At 30.0% G+C, this 14,861-nt stretch overlaps 1 protein-coding gene across 2 annotated transcripts; it reads right to left on the reverse strand.

The window, feature by feature from the left end:
* Positions 1-3,582: 3,582 nt before the first annotated feature.
* LOC116777783 (G-protein coupled receptor 52) lies at positions 3,583-14,685 on the reverse strand. 2 transcript variants are annotated; one of them, XM_032671493.2, is made up of 5 exons: positions 14,597-14,685; positions 7,319-7,385; positions 6,276-6,457; positions 5,928-6,172; positions 3,583-4,461 (listed from the first exon to the last, which is right to left on the reverse strand). In XM_032671493.2, exons 3-5 carry the CDS (start codon positions 6,448-6,450, stop codon positions 3,865-3,867), a joined length of 1,017 nt encoding a protein of 338 aa, XP_032527384.1. In that variant the 5' UTR covers positions 6,451-6,457; positions 7,319-7,385; positions 14,597-14,685; the 3' UTR covers positions 3,583-3,864. The 2 variants fall into 2 exon arrangements, with proteins under 2 accessions (XP_032527384.1, XP_032527383.1); XM_032671492.2 differs by having other exon boundaries at positions 5,916-6,172.
* Between the last annotated feature and the right edge of the window lie 176 nt (positions 14,686-14,861).

Genomic DNA, 14,861 nt, shown 5'->3' on the forward strand with positions numbered 1-14,861 from the left:
TTGTATAATAAGTTAGAATTATCAGTAATCAAATACGTATTCCGAAAACAATAGTCTACCCTTTTATTACACATATATTGACCATAAATCCTTAAACACACACAAAACTCCGACTCTTTGTTTCGTTCGAGGTAACATTGTTTAACTTAATGTTGACAAATTCTCCGTTTTTCATTCTTAAAACTCAGGATTGTTTTCGCATCGCTGAAGTTTTATGAATGATAAATACAACAAACTATCAGTTTTGACAATGCAAACTTGTACAACACGTACATGTCTACCAGTCAGTTGTGACCGCGTCGATTCAGACTTGAGAAAATACCCTTTATCTTTTTACGAGAAAGCGACAACAATGTTGTGTATTTGCACTTTCAATTATAGAGTGTATCTGAAACATTTATACACTACAAGTATTGAAACATAACACTACATAACATTGTTATCGTTTTTCACTCTTTCAATAGATTTTTACCGCACATAGACCCAAACTGCTTTGCATTACAATCCGTATTAAAATTTTATCTTATACTATTTAAAAAATAAAAGCTACCCGTCTTCTACTTATCAAAAAGAAACTGCACTAACATACATCTATATAATATGTTGGCAATTTAATTTATAACGAATTAGCACGACTTAATTTTAAATTACAGTCACATCATACAAAAATATCTGTTTTTTTTTTTACTTATCTTGTAACCGCGGCGAGCTAAGGTGTTTTAATGGCAGTAATTCTGTGGCAACCGACAGTTACCTCAGGAAAAACGTTTTGTTAAACACAAAGAACTTATCAATTCAAGTGACATTTCTCTATGAACGGTAAGTTTAGTAGTCGGTTCATAATAATCTACTACAATTTACCGTATAACAGAAAAAGGTAACAACTGCTTTTTGATTTCAAAAATGCTTGAAAATTCAATAAGGCACAGAAACGTAATAAATATAAATATTTAACATTTACTTAACTTGTCGTATAATAATTATTAATTGAAGTAATTATATAACATATCCTTTATAAAAATTAATGTCCAAATTTGACGAAAAAAAATCATCAATGACTAATTACCACTTATTTTTTTAATACATTTAATTACCTTCGAAAAACTTCAGTTCCAAGATTTCATTTAGTAATTTTGTATAATATTCTTTCAAATATGCAAAGATATTTATATTTACTTCGTAGTTATCAATCCTTTAAATGGTCATGTAAGCAAAAAATAACAAAATTAATGTTTAAATTATGTTACAACAATGTAATTATGAATAACTATAAATGTTTTAAACCTACACATAAATCGAGGCACAAAATAATATACATTGTTTACACTAAAGTTACCATACATTTTTAGTTAATAGAATATTTTATTTTGTTAGTTAACAAGAAACTTCTAGACGGGAATTTATTATCTAATAGGCAATTGTATTTAGAATTTAAATTATTGCTGACCGTATTATACATCGACAAAATTGTCAGAAACATCGTCAAGACTTCCAATCGTAGTTCTTTGGATATTACATAACGATTTATGTATAAAAGCATTAATTGTCGTTCTTGGGTCTAAGAAGAGCATCTCTTACGCAATCTGTTTTAAAAACTTATTTTACAACAATCACAGTAAGACAAACGAAGCGAGTTAAACGTAGTAATAATCTAAGAAAAAATAAACAGTAACTTCGATGTTAACAGTTTTTCACCTAAAAGAACACATAAATATTTTTTTGTTCGATCATTTGTAAATTGCAACACTAATATTAATTTGAGGTCACAACGGATACGTACCGCGATCATCGCATATTTATCTCTAAAAATCAATATACTACAAAACTATACACAGTTCACACCATGCTTGGGCAATTTACAAGCAATAAATAAATTTATATTAAATACGATTAATGAAACGTACTTACTCTAATATAGTTCTAACTAATTTAATTTAAAGTAAGTACACTTTAACTACCTATTCAGCTTCATTAATTACAACATTAAAAATTATTACGAATATTTAAGATATTCAAATAGAATTATTTAACAACTTTTACTTAGTCGCTAAGTATTTATATAAACAGCTATTGAAGTATTTTGTACGGTAATCAAAATTTTAAAATTATATAATCGCATAATTTCTGTTTTAAATTGACAGTAGTTAATGGAGGATAATGAATATTTCAGCTAGAGAAATTGTTCGATATAACTAAATAATAAATAATAATACAGAGAAAACTATTGCGAATAGCAGATCAAAGAATTCGCTCTTTTTTAATTTAACAACTAAGAACTATTTGATTAAATTAAAGTAATTACTGAAATTCTTTAAACGCTTTAACAATATTGTTCAATATTAATTTGAATTACAAGTGATTGGTATATTTATATAATTACAATCACTTGTAACGGTACTCTTGAATTCGTACAAACTTACAGATCTAGGGAAATCGTAACAACATAAAACCTCTATGCAAGAATGTCTGTAACATGATTCAGTATTGATTTTACAGTAAATAATAAATTAAAATAGATAGTCCTTGTATTTACTTAACATATTGATGGTTTTAACAATAAATATCTTATAAAAATGTATACAGTAACTGTAAATGCGTTTTTTTTTAATATATAATAATAATATATTAATAAATATAAAACCTTTTTTTCAATGAATTCGCCTTTAAGTAACTGCATGTTTTTTCTCTTACATTTAAATATTTTTATCATTTAAATTGAATTATCATTTATTGTCATACTTATCGAAATTGAACTTCATTAAGTTTTGAGTATTTTAAAATGAGATTTCTCAGCATTTTTTTATTTATTTTTAAGGCCGCCGTAGCTTGAAGACTGCGTCATAGCGATGAATTGTATAAAGCAAAAGTACAATAAAGAATAACAAAAATGCTAGGATATTAAATTAGTGTATGTGTAAAAGAAAGTGCGTTTTAAGCATTCACCGTATATACAAAATTATAGATGAAATCAAAATATACGATTAAAAAAAAATTGAAAATATATAACTATATACATATATAAATACAATTTTTACGTACAATATATACACCAGATACAAAATATATATTTCATATTAAATTATCGAAGTATGATTCATGTGCGTCAAAATGCTGGCCACAAAAATAAATCACGCTCCACCTTAGTAGGCTCCGGTCTTAGATCTTACCATAATTGGCTATGTTTTAAGTTAGCTGGCCGTTACGAACTAAGTTAAATAGCAATAATCCCAGCGACTTACTCGTCCTTCACTATGCAAACTACATCAAAAATATTTAAATATATCTAAAGACTATAGACCGCAGTTAATTATAAAAATATTCTATAAAATTTTGTTTCCCACTACATCAAACCATAATCTATATCTATAATATAAAATAAATTTAGAATATAATCACTTAATAACTATATCTAGTGTTAACAATTATAAAAATGATATGAGCACTTTATTGCGTATCTTGGACAAACGAATAATTGTATTATTGTCAAAAATAAAACCTATTTAAATGACTATATAAAGTTGAATGTATTAAGCGAAAACAGTGAACAAGTGTAAATAGATTCAATTATTGATTTATCTAATACCTTAACTAGAGGAATGACATTTGTAGTGATTATTGTTGTCGTTTTTTCTACACTAATTAAGATTTACATAACGTTGAGAAAATTCATTATTATAAACCGAATAATAATAGAAAATATTTTAATGTATCTACACAACAGAGATGAAATATATTGAGCAGATAACTATAAACCCTCCATTAAAATGTCACTATATCACTTGTTTTAGGTATGAGTTTAATATTTTTCTATAATAAAATATTAAGAGTTTTTTTTGACAATATTTTTATGATTTTCTTTAAATACTAATCATCATTGTCCATGCCAATCAGCTCGGCTTGCAGGCGTCCCTTGGTACGACAGCATGCAGTCAAGCATAATATTCTTAAAGCCAGTCGAAACTGAGGGCTTAAGGATAATAGAATTATAATTTTCCAAAACGAATTAAGAATGCCTAGCCACACTACGCCAAAATGTAACATCGGAATTTTAAGCTCCTGATCGGTGAAGTACTCATAAAACCTCACACCGGCGTAGGGAGCCCAGCTAAGCCAAAATACAGAGACGAGAATGAAACTCATCCAATGGCTAGGATTGGCTAGGTTTTCAGCCAAAGCAGTTGCATACTCCTTGTCGTGAATCGGCGCTCCGCTGTGCAGTTTCCTCTTCATTGAGAATATGTAGAAGTAGTTGTATACTATAGATATAACGCTCGGACCCAACACCAAAATACTCAAAGTGGCGGTATAAGCGTAAGTTGTACCCCAGTCGAGCATGCATATCAGAGTTTCCTTATCAAAATTAGCGTCCTTTTTGTATCCGAGTAACGGAGGACAACAGAGCATCGCAGCTGATATCCAGGTGAACACCATCCAACATTGGCTACGTGTGCGAGTTTGTACCTATTACAAGGTAATATATTAGTTTCAAATACAATATGGTGTTGTATGAATAGTGTCAAGTGTGATGCGTCATCAATTGTTCATTGTGCGTTATAAATGAAATATAAGATATACTTAACTCACTCTTTATAATCAATAAAGTACAAGAGCATCCATCCTCTGTTACTTCTATATTTTTAAAAAGTTTTTCCGAACCGTTTTTTTTTTAATATTAGCTGCTAATCCCTTTTTTGCACAATTCGCGTGAGTAATAAAAAAATACTAATAGATTAATTTAAATTATTATTAATACAGAGTGATTCCTCTTCCTCTTCTCTTTAAGATTGATTCTGAGGCTTAAAGCCCTATATGATTAATTTAATGGCTTCGAAGCCACAGAAATACCCAATAATAGGAAATTTATTGCCACTCTTCTTGTTACGGAGCTGTACTTTCATTTGACGGTAACAGGTTTTAGATCGTATTGGAAAACATGAATTTACTGTAAATTAACTGTTATCCGTCATCCTTAAATATAGAATAATATTTACATAACGCGTGATGTAAAGAAAATCGATTTTATATTCTTGTTTCTGTTATTTTATTTTTATTATTAAAAATACTTTAAGCGTCTAGCACATATCCAACATTAAGGCAATTGATGTAACCATAGCTTAAGTATTCCAGTAGTAACGTACAAGGGCATGTTTACAGCATTTCTTTAAAGTATTTCCATGCGAATCAACATGCTAAGATATAAAACTGCGTACTCCACAAAGCTCTAAATGTTAATATTATTCCATTATTATTATCATAACTATATTACGAAAACATAAAGGATCAGTGAACTTAATTTTCGACGACGCATGTTGGTGCTGATAGTGCTTATGATGACATTCTGGCTCTAGATGACTATGTTTAAAAAATCACCATTAAAGATTACATTTCAAAATAATTTATTTAGTAACATGCAAGGCTATGTATGTGAACGTTAAAATTATACTATTCATAAAAGTATTACTGTTCGTGCAAAAAAATTCAATGTTCATGACAAATACATCCGATTTCTCCATCAATGTTTGAAAAATGTTAATGCTGTGGCTGCTTTTGTAAGAGCCTATAAAATGCATTTAATGAATATGGTTCTTATGGAGAGAAAAACTATTGTTAAAACTTTCTTTTTTATCTGATTCAAGATATTAATATTAGCTGTCATATCAAAAGCTTCAAAGATAATAAAGTTTAATTAGCAATAGGAAAAACAAAACTAGTAGTAAGAGTAAGAGTCATTAGAAAAAGGCGTAAGTTCAAGAAAGACAACAGAATAAAATCTCTAGTCCTATATAACTTTAACAACTAACTGTATATTTTGATGGAGACGTGATGTTAAGCGTCTTGAACAAGCTCCTGACGTCAGTAGAACCAGAGCGCCCAGATTGTGGAGGACGAAAAGTAATAAAGAAAGGGATAACTACCGTCGCACTAACCGTCTCATATCGGAGAGGTTTCCGCACGGCCAGGTACCGGTCCACTGAGATCCACATGAACGTATACACGGACACGGACCACAGTGTGACTTCCACGTAACCCGCCAAGCGACACATCAGGTCTCCAAACATCCATCGACCAGTTATTGCTGGGTACACAGAAAGCGGTACCACGAATAGTCCACATAATAGATCAGCTACAGCCAAAGATAGTAGATAATAATTTATGACTTCGTTGGAGAGTCCTGAAAATATTTTAGTTCAAATTTATCATACGCTTATCAAAATCTAAGAAACAATAATCTAACTTCTCATAGCTTAAACTTAAGTTCTACCACAAAAATATACCTTTAAAATTAAGAAAGGACGCTATGATAAGAAGGTTGGATACAACAATAGCGATTCCGATGACGGCAATGACTGCAGCCTGGGTCAGTGACTCGAAGGTAGCAAACGGACTATCCGCTACGCTCACCTCACCACCGCTTGCCGCTCCGCGGGCGCTGATGACTCGAGAAGGCATACTTGCCCTGTAGATATGATATGACTTCCTGAATTAAGTCTTAGAAAGAAATAAATCACTCCTATAAAAAAAAAATTAATAGTACGCGGAAAACATAGTACGTGGAATAATTTATCTTGCAGACCATTATTGACAAAGGAGCACTTGATGTTTTCTATCTATTCCAACTTCACGGCAAAATACCACGCAAACAAACTCAAGCGCTTACCACGGCATTTATTTTGTACACAATTAGAGTTCTGGGAGTTTATTTATGTAAAAAAATATTCATAATAAAAAAGTAGCTTGTGAAGGAATTTTTATGATTAATTAATTAATTTACATACACGCTGCAACATAATAAACAGCTTACCAACTTCAAGAATAAAGAAGTCTTACATATAATTTGATAATTACGAAATGAAGGTGTCATTATAATTATTGTTTTAAATTTTGGTTATTGGAATTTAAGTGTCTAAAGTTAATTTATTGTCGGGGTAATGTATGTGGTATAATTACAGCTTAAATTTAAAACAATCACACTATCACGTAGTTTTGTATTGTTAATGAAACTGACTTTCAAGATTTATTCAATGATTTAAATATTGACTACGTTCATTAACCTGAAAACAAGACTGAGTCGTTGGAGTTTTATTAAAATTTCTAGTACTACTTAATATTTTTAAAACAATTTCTCAAAATATTAACCACGAACGGCTAAGTGCTTCGCTTTTACTAGTGTTCTCGCTAAATGACATAAAAAACTGGGAAAGAAACTCAAAAGAAATTTAAATGGACCTCGAAATTGAAATGGAAATTCAAAAGAATGTTGAGCGTATTCATTAGAAACACACTCTGTCATATGTTAATTTCGCGAATGTTAACTTACCCAATACTAAAGCGATGAAAACTGTATAATAAATCCCATCGCTTTCAGTGAACTTGAATTCCCAATTCTGAAAAAAAGTTTTTATGTTTTTATATAATTTAATATAGACAGTGTAACATGAAAAATCGGATGACATCACCAAAACCTAAAAGTTAACTTTATAAAATACCTTAATATACCTACTATTATCAGTATCAATAACATGAGTCGTAAGTCGCTTTTTTAGAAAGGGGAAAAAATTACGCATACATTACTTAAGTACGAACAAAATAACATAAAATCAAAATAAGTAGTAATCCAATTATTCAGGTCATCGAGACTTTAAGGCTGCGGAAGACTTATCTTACCATAAGATTTATGGACGCTTATCAGTATACGAACATTTATTTAAATAATTAAATGTATTAATACTCCTTAAAAAAAGTAAACATTTTTTATTATTTTTACCTATAAACATGTCACATATTGACCCGGAACTTCCAGAGAATTGGGTATTACATATATTGGAAACTCACGTTTACGTGAGTTTACTATATATGTATTACCCAATTCTCTGGAAGTTCTGGGTCAACGGAAATACATTGTGAATACGAAAAGTTTCTATTTTTGGTTTCACGTGCTACTATCACTTTTACCTTCCACTGTTCATTTTCGATCGCTTTTATTTTTGTCTTACAACTATTTCGCGTACGAGAGATATTTTCAATTTATATTTATGTATATTTTAAAACTCATTGTTTTTGTATGACCTTAACACTTTTACTATTAATACAACAGCTGTTAGGACAACAATTACGTAGTTATGTTAATATCTTATTAAGTTGAGTACGTGTTCCACTCCCCAACGAGTATTGATCCAAAACCGCAAGACCCGAATTTATGACACGTTTCAACAGATTGCAAATTGTACCTTAGACGAACACGGCGACTGACCTACTTTCTGAGAAAATTAGAGGAAAACATCAAGTATTTTCCATAAACTAATATTATAGCACAATATAATATTATTTCTTTGTAAAGTCATCGAACTTTATGAATTATAAACTCTGAGCAAATTAACAAATATGTGCAGTTGAAGTTTGATTCAAGTAATTTGATTTAAAGCTCGTTAAGTATATAGTTTCCGAGTGAATAGAAGAGCTTTAAAATGGAAAGAGCGAATCAAAAGAGCGCATAAATTTCAATGTGACTTGTGAGTCGGTCAAGGATAGTTTGCGATTAGTTTATGTAAATATATATATATATATATATATTAAACAGAAATTATTCACTACTTTTGTCATTTTGATAACAAATCATACAAAAGTGATATAAAATAACATAGTAATTTATTTTATTATAAATCAATACTAGCTTTGTGTGGGAGTTGATTCCAACTGTACATTTAGACTGAATACTGAAAAAAGTATCGTATTTTGATAATAGAAACGAACATTGAGTATAAATCAAATTTACTGTAACGCTATGTCGATATAAATACTTAAATAAACTAGAAATGCATATAACTGACGTAACATATAAATAATTTAATCCTTAAAGTGTTTTAAGAATTCATGAGATGCCTCAATGTTATACATTCGATATGATGTAGAAACTGTAATCGATACACCTTGAAAAATTGACATTGACATTTTACCACACTCTTGGAATATAGCACACGACCTTATAAAATTTTCTTTTTATTAGGAGAAATGAAACAATGTATGCGGTACAAGCAGATACGAACGTTTTCAAGCTAACAAAAGTATTACGATAATATTAAATTCCCACATAGGTTCCTCTTTATGGTTTTTTAAATAAATGTCACAGTTCTTATTTGTGTTTGCTTTTATGGGAGAATAGTGAAAAAGTGAAGAGATCTAAAGAAACGAAAGTCCGCCATTTTGAACCATTTGTTTACCTGCGCGAAATGTATGATTCTCTGCGTGCTTTTATAATTGTAATTGCAAATAATTATAACTTACAGATAAATTAATAACCACTCTAAACATATACAACAGACTTTTCAATTTTTTTTTAAGAACTTTAACTCAATATTAAATTTTAAGTTTTTCCTTTGAACTCTTTTATAGAAGAGAAAAATATTTTCTAAATTAGTAAACGAAAAAAATAATTCTAAAATTGATAAAATTCAAAAGTTTAATAGAGAGCGTACAAAATAAACAGTCACCGTATAAGGGGCAGAGGGTGAAATGATATCTATAAGAGCTTGTTGTTGTGAGGGTAGGCGGGGACTGTAGGCAGGAGTCAAGGTCGAAATGAGGAGCTTTGCCGTCGGCCGGACGCTCGAAGGTCAGCCCCCGCCCCTGCACCCAGAATCGATACGATATTGTAAACGCCATCCCCGTCAGCAATCCGTGTTGAAGGTGGATTCCGTGATGTGTAATTTTGTTTAATCTTTTTTTAAGATTATGCCTTATATTTTTGTGTTGAATGCCTAGCCATGGTTTTGCTTAATTTACACGTACACAATTACTTAACTGAAAAGTGGATTTAGTAAAGTGTTTGCTTCATTCAACGCCGTATGTAGGTACGTTATATGCAATCATTATATAATGTATAAAACATATTGAATTTGAGCTTAATCGTAGCTTTGGTAATTAATATGATGTGTTGCTAAAACTCTGTTAGAAATTGGCGAATACAAAACAAATCTGAACGTAACAAATAAATATTTGTTTTCTCAAGTAATTCGTTAAAGTTATTTTATTACAATGAGGTCAGGTTAAAAAAGTGTGATAAATAAATACTGAAAAGTAGACTTGAAATGCGAACGGCTCTCGGATTACTTATAATGCCACACAGCTCGTGGCCTCGAAACCCAAGATAATCTCATGTGTATGTAATCAAACTTCGACGGAGTATCCATCAACTACAAGGCAATGAATAAATTTCAATGTTCTATTAAAATTTTATTACTCCGTCTCAAACAGTAAACCTTAATAATAAAGAAAACAGGTCAGTGAGCATCTTGAATGGCATGTTCCATTATTCTCTTTAAGTAAATACACAACACAAAATTACGAAGTAATATGTTTTTGTTTGAATAAAGTATAAATCATGAGTATTTTTTTCTTTAAGGCTTTTAACGAACACGAAATTTCTGTTCAGACAATTTAGAACTCTATTTAAATATAATATTGATAAAGAGTTGTAATATCTTTGATGAAACACTAGTTCTATAAAATAAAAACTTTAAAAGTTTATGAGCTCAGAATTATGTTATTTTATAAGGCTAAAATTGTAAAAGCAGGTTATGCAAATTAATATATGTAAGTACGCCAGAGATGTTCTAGTTTGCAATAGAAAAACTTTGTCTAAAAGCGATGTTTACTAACGCCAAACACAGTGTGGTTGTCAACTCTAGCTTACCTTTGTAAAAATTTGTTAGAGTACCTTACATTACAAAGCAATAATATTTTTTTTAATACAATTTTAACATACCTCTGTCGAATAACAAAATACTGACGTGACGTTCGTTTATTAAAATATACTTAGAGTGACCTCGAAATTTTTTGGTCTAAAAATAAAGAGAAAATGCGTATTTGAATATTAAAGTGAAGTTTTTAAACATCCGCGATAAAGTACGTATATTCAATTGAACGTCTCATTCTGGAGAAGTTCACTTGTTTATTTTCATTTACCTACAATAATATACTCATAGCTATATACAAATATCTTAAATGTCATTCCTACCGAGTAAATAACGATCATGTATTTTAAAAATCCACTTTATGAATATTCCATATTTTAGAACATCTTTATAAGAGCAATAGTTAGTTAGAGGGCTGGTAAAGCTAAAACAAAGTTTAATATTGACTGAGTAATCAATGACAAAAACTGACTTTTAAAGAAAATTTTACACTAGGTTAAAGCTTTAAAGCGACCTGCTAGGTTAATATGATTCCATTTAAACATATAATATAGATCTTAGCTCAGATTAAAATAGCTTCTGTGTAAGAATTATTAAACAATGTAAAATTATTTTGAGAATTGTTAAACTACTATGAAAAGTTTTCTAGCGCTTGTAAAATATATTACTGTGGGCGTAAGAGATGTCATGGGCGTTTGTTTCTTTTATTTATGCTTTAATAAAACTTTTTAATATTATAAATAATAAGTTATACATTAGAGACCACAGTATGCAAATCCTTAAAACTACGTATACTTATATAAGATATATCTGTATATAATTCGTGCAGGTTTTGAGCTTTAATTATTGTGTTTATAATAATATGAATATGTAACAGCTATTTATTATAAGAAAACAATGTCAGCTTACTAATCGTACAGATTAAATGAAGACTGTATATTTTATAACTTTCAAATTGAGGACAAAGTTAAAAATGTATATATAAAATAAATATTCTCAATTTATTTTATACAAATTTATACTTCTATAATGTTTGATTTCTCAGTATGTAACTTTTGGAGATTTGTTTTATTTTGTTTAAAACAATAACAATCTAAAATATCCCTGTGGCAACATTAGCCTATTTAAAAAATTATCTATGCGCTTCTAGTGTTTAGAAAATAAGAGTATAAATTGGACTAATAGTAATTCAAGCTTTATTGCTATTCCAAATGCTTTTCGAATTTCGTTAACATCGATCTGAAAGTTTCATCGTGGTTAACAACCACATACTTACATAAACTTACGCATTAACCAATAGCAAAATTAGGATATCGCTTTTAATTAGTATAATGAATCCAATGTCTGTATCACTGTGCTCATAAAGGCATAACTGTTGGTTTACCAAAAATTTTGCATTCGATTATAACATAGAAGATTAGGTATACTAATATAGGTATACTACTGGTGTAAAAATATTCTTTTTTGCATTTTCTTAAATTGTCTTGTTTCGTCGTCGCTTTTTATTTTTTTAATAATTGCCTTTATTTTCAATTATAAGCAATGTTAGTTTTGTATTGCGTAAAATTTATTATTTATTAAACCCTTTATCGCTGCTTTCAAATACAGCATTTCATAATGTTGATATTTATTTAAACATATATTTTTTTATTGCAACTTAACGTCAAAAAATGGTAAGAATAGCAGTAGACCTTAACCTTAGGTTATGTAAGACTAGACGATCGTCAAGGTTATAAAGTCAGCATATAAAAGACTATACAACTCTCCTATAATTTATGAATGGTTAGCGAACAAGGGCGTCCCCAGGGGAGGTGCGGGCAGCTGACCTCCATGTGCTTCCCCCTGGTGATTCAAATGAATATAGCCGAATACAAAACAAGCAAAGTCCAAAGTCAATTGGACTGGATTAGCTTTCAGCTATTTCCGTGTATTGAAGCTTATTTTCTTCACTTTATGTTTTTATTTTCTATGATATTTGAGCGGAAATTTGTGGGCAATGCATTCGGTTAACTTTTTTTAATCGAAAATTTTGCTTTTGTTTGCAAGATGAAAATATTATATATTGAAAGCATAAAAAATTATACAAACTTTTATTTTCAAAAAATGTAAAGCTTATCTTATTAACTATCTGGTCCTAATATTACAATTGCTTTTTTGCAATGAATTTAGAAATATTTTATTTCATTACACAAAAGTAAGTAACAACAGAAAATATGAAAATATGCTCAACTTTTTTTATAATTTTAATGTTTCATAATTAAACTCGATTTTCACTGTGACCTTCATTAATGTTTGCAATTATATATCGCTTATTAGTCAAAGACTTTTAACAAACAAAAAAAAAACATTTTAAATCATTCCAAACAAATATGTGATACCGAAATATTACAAATTAAATTTTAACTTCAACTATATTTACTGAAACAATGTGGAAATGGACACCAAAGGCTTTAGTCACGTTCACTTTATCAAAAACATAAATTTCCAGAGAAATATCACAAAAATGGGAGAAAGTTTTATAAAATATGTACATCACTTCAGCATTCGTTTTGTCTCAATTACAACCCGCTTAAATTCAAAATAAAACGAGTGACGTTCCTGTGCGTTGTGTGAATAGGTATATTTACGAATTTATCAGTCCGTCTAAATCGCCCATCTCATTTACAGTAACACATAAAAGAGAATAATTCAAAGGATGTAACGCATTATTTTATGAACATAGCAGTAATAGTTGGAACCGCACCCAATTTTTGCTAAGCTGTAAAGTTTCCCTATTCTTTTCGTATCAAAGTACAATTATAAAGGCATTTACTGACAGATGAATGTTGTTGGGATTTACGGCTTTACTATTTGTTCCAAACTTAGGTAACAAGATATTTTTAAATGAATTAGATATTTGAAAAATCATTATACGCTACGACTGTGCTTCATTTCGATACAGTGCAAACGTGACAAAGATATTTTTATATAGCAAAGTCGCCATAAATCTGATAGTAAAATGAAGTCCACAAAAAAAACCCTTCCCAATAAGTTGCAACAAGATTATAAAAACATTACAAATTATGCAAAGGAATACCAGAACGTATCATCGGGATACTGCACAGCTAGCTTCTATTAATGTTGGAATTCATCATATGTTTTAAGTATTTTTTAGGTTTGAGTCTTTATAATTCATACTGGGCGTATTTATTCACTATCATGGAAGGCTATTGAAACGAAACAAATTCGTCCCAGTTCATGTCTATTCTAAATATCAAATCGACGAAGTTCAGTCATGACCGATTTTAATTTATGTTATAATATAAATATTCTTTTAAGAAATCCTTTTGTATGTCATTCATATTGTATACAGGATATATTTCCTTTAAAAATATGTATGTCGTAATTTACCACATTATTGATGAAACTATTAAATGTCTTAAGTTGTTTTATATTCATTCAGTAGTAGGTTAAAAACTATATCAAATCCCAGGCGGTCAAGTCTTTAATAATTTCTAAATTTAGTCACGTTCATCCCTTAATTTGTATCCGTATCTCTTTATGCTAAATTAAAAAAATTAAACACCAAACTTTTGTAATAAATGATAACATTAAAGCGGGAGCACACCAGTGACAGGGAACAAATCAAGATAAGGTAAATAATGAGGCAATATAAATATATAAATGGCAAATCCTATTGCAAACAAACAATTTATTAATATAAACATAATATTGCACAGCGCGCACATAAAACAATCTCGCAAAACAGTCGACAAACTTTTGTACTCATAACTTATATTAACTCTTGCAATATTTTCAAATTTAACGAAATTCTTGAATTTAAAAACAAATAATAAGCAGTGAAAACTAAGTATAAAGTTGTCAAGTCTCACTTCCATATCCGTATAAATATATAAGTTACTCACCGAGTTCGACACGAATACGATGTTTGCGTGTCAAGTTCCGTAGTAGCGGATATCGGAGGGCTGTGGAGTAGCGTGTTTAGTTCCGCAGTGCTGCAAGTAATGGCGAGCGTGTCGTAGTTTGAACCCCCGCTATGCGACGGCAGCGCGCGCACCCCCCCACCGCCGGTCTCGCGCCAGAATACAACCCCTATTCTTACCATCGATTCATCGTTTCGCCGCATTTTATCACTAAAAGTACAGCTTATTGTATGAATTGGGTCAATTG

This window comes from Danaus plexippus, chromosome Z, assembly GCF_018135715.1.
Source record: "Danaus plexippus chromosome Z, MEX_DaPlex, whole genome shotgun sequence".
Lineage (NCBI taxonomy): Eukaryota > Metazoa > Arthropoda > Insecta > Lepidoptera > Nymphalidae > Danaus > Danaus plexippus.

Bases quoted from the DNA above. Each gene is read 5' to 3' on its own strand.
- LOC116777783 (XM_032671492.2), bottom strand. From the start codon at position 6,450: ATGCCTTCTCGAGTCATCAGCGCCCGCGGAGCGGCAAGCGGTGGTGAG. The intron at 6,173-6,275 runs GTATATTTTTGT...AAATATTTTCAG, and splicing joins GTCCTTTCTTAATTTTAAAG to GACTCTCCAACGAAGTCATA. The intron at 4,462-5,915 runs GTAGTTATCCCT...ACCTTGTAATAG, and splicing joins ATGAGACGGTTAGTGCGACG to GTACAAACTCGCACACGTAG.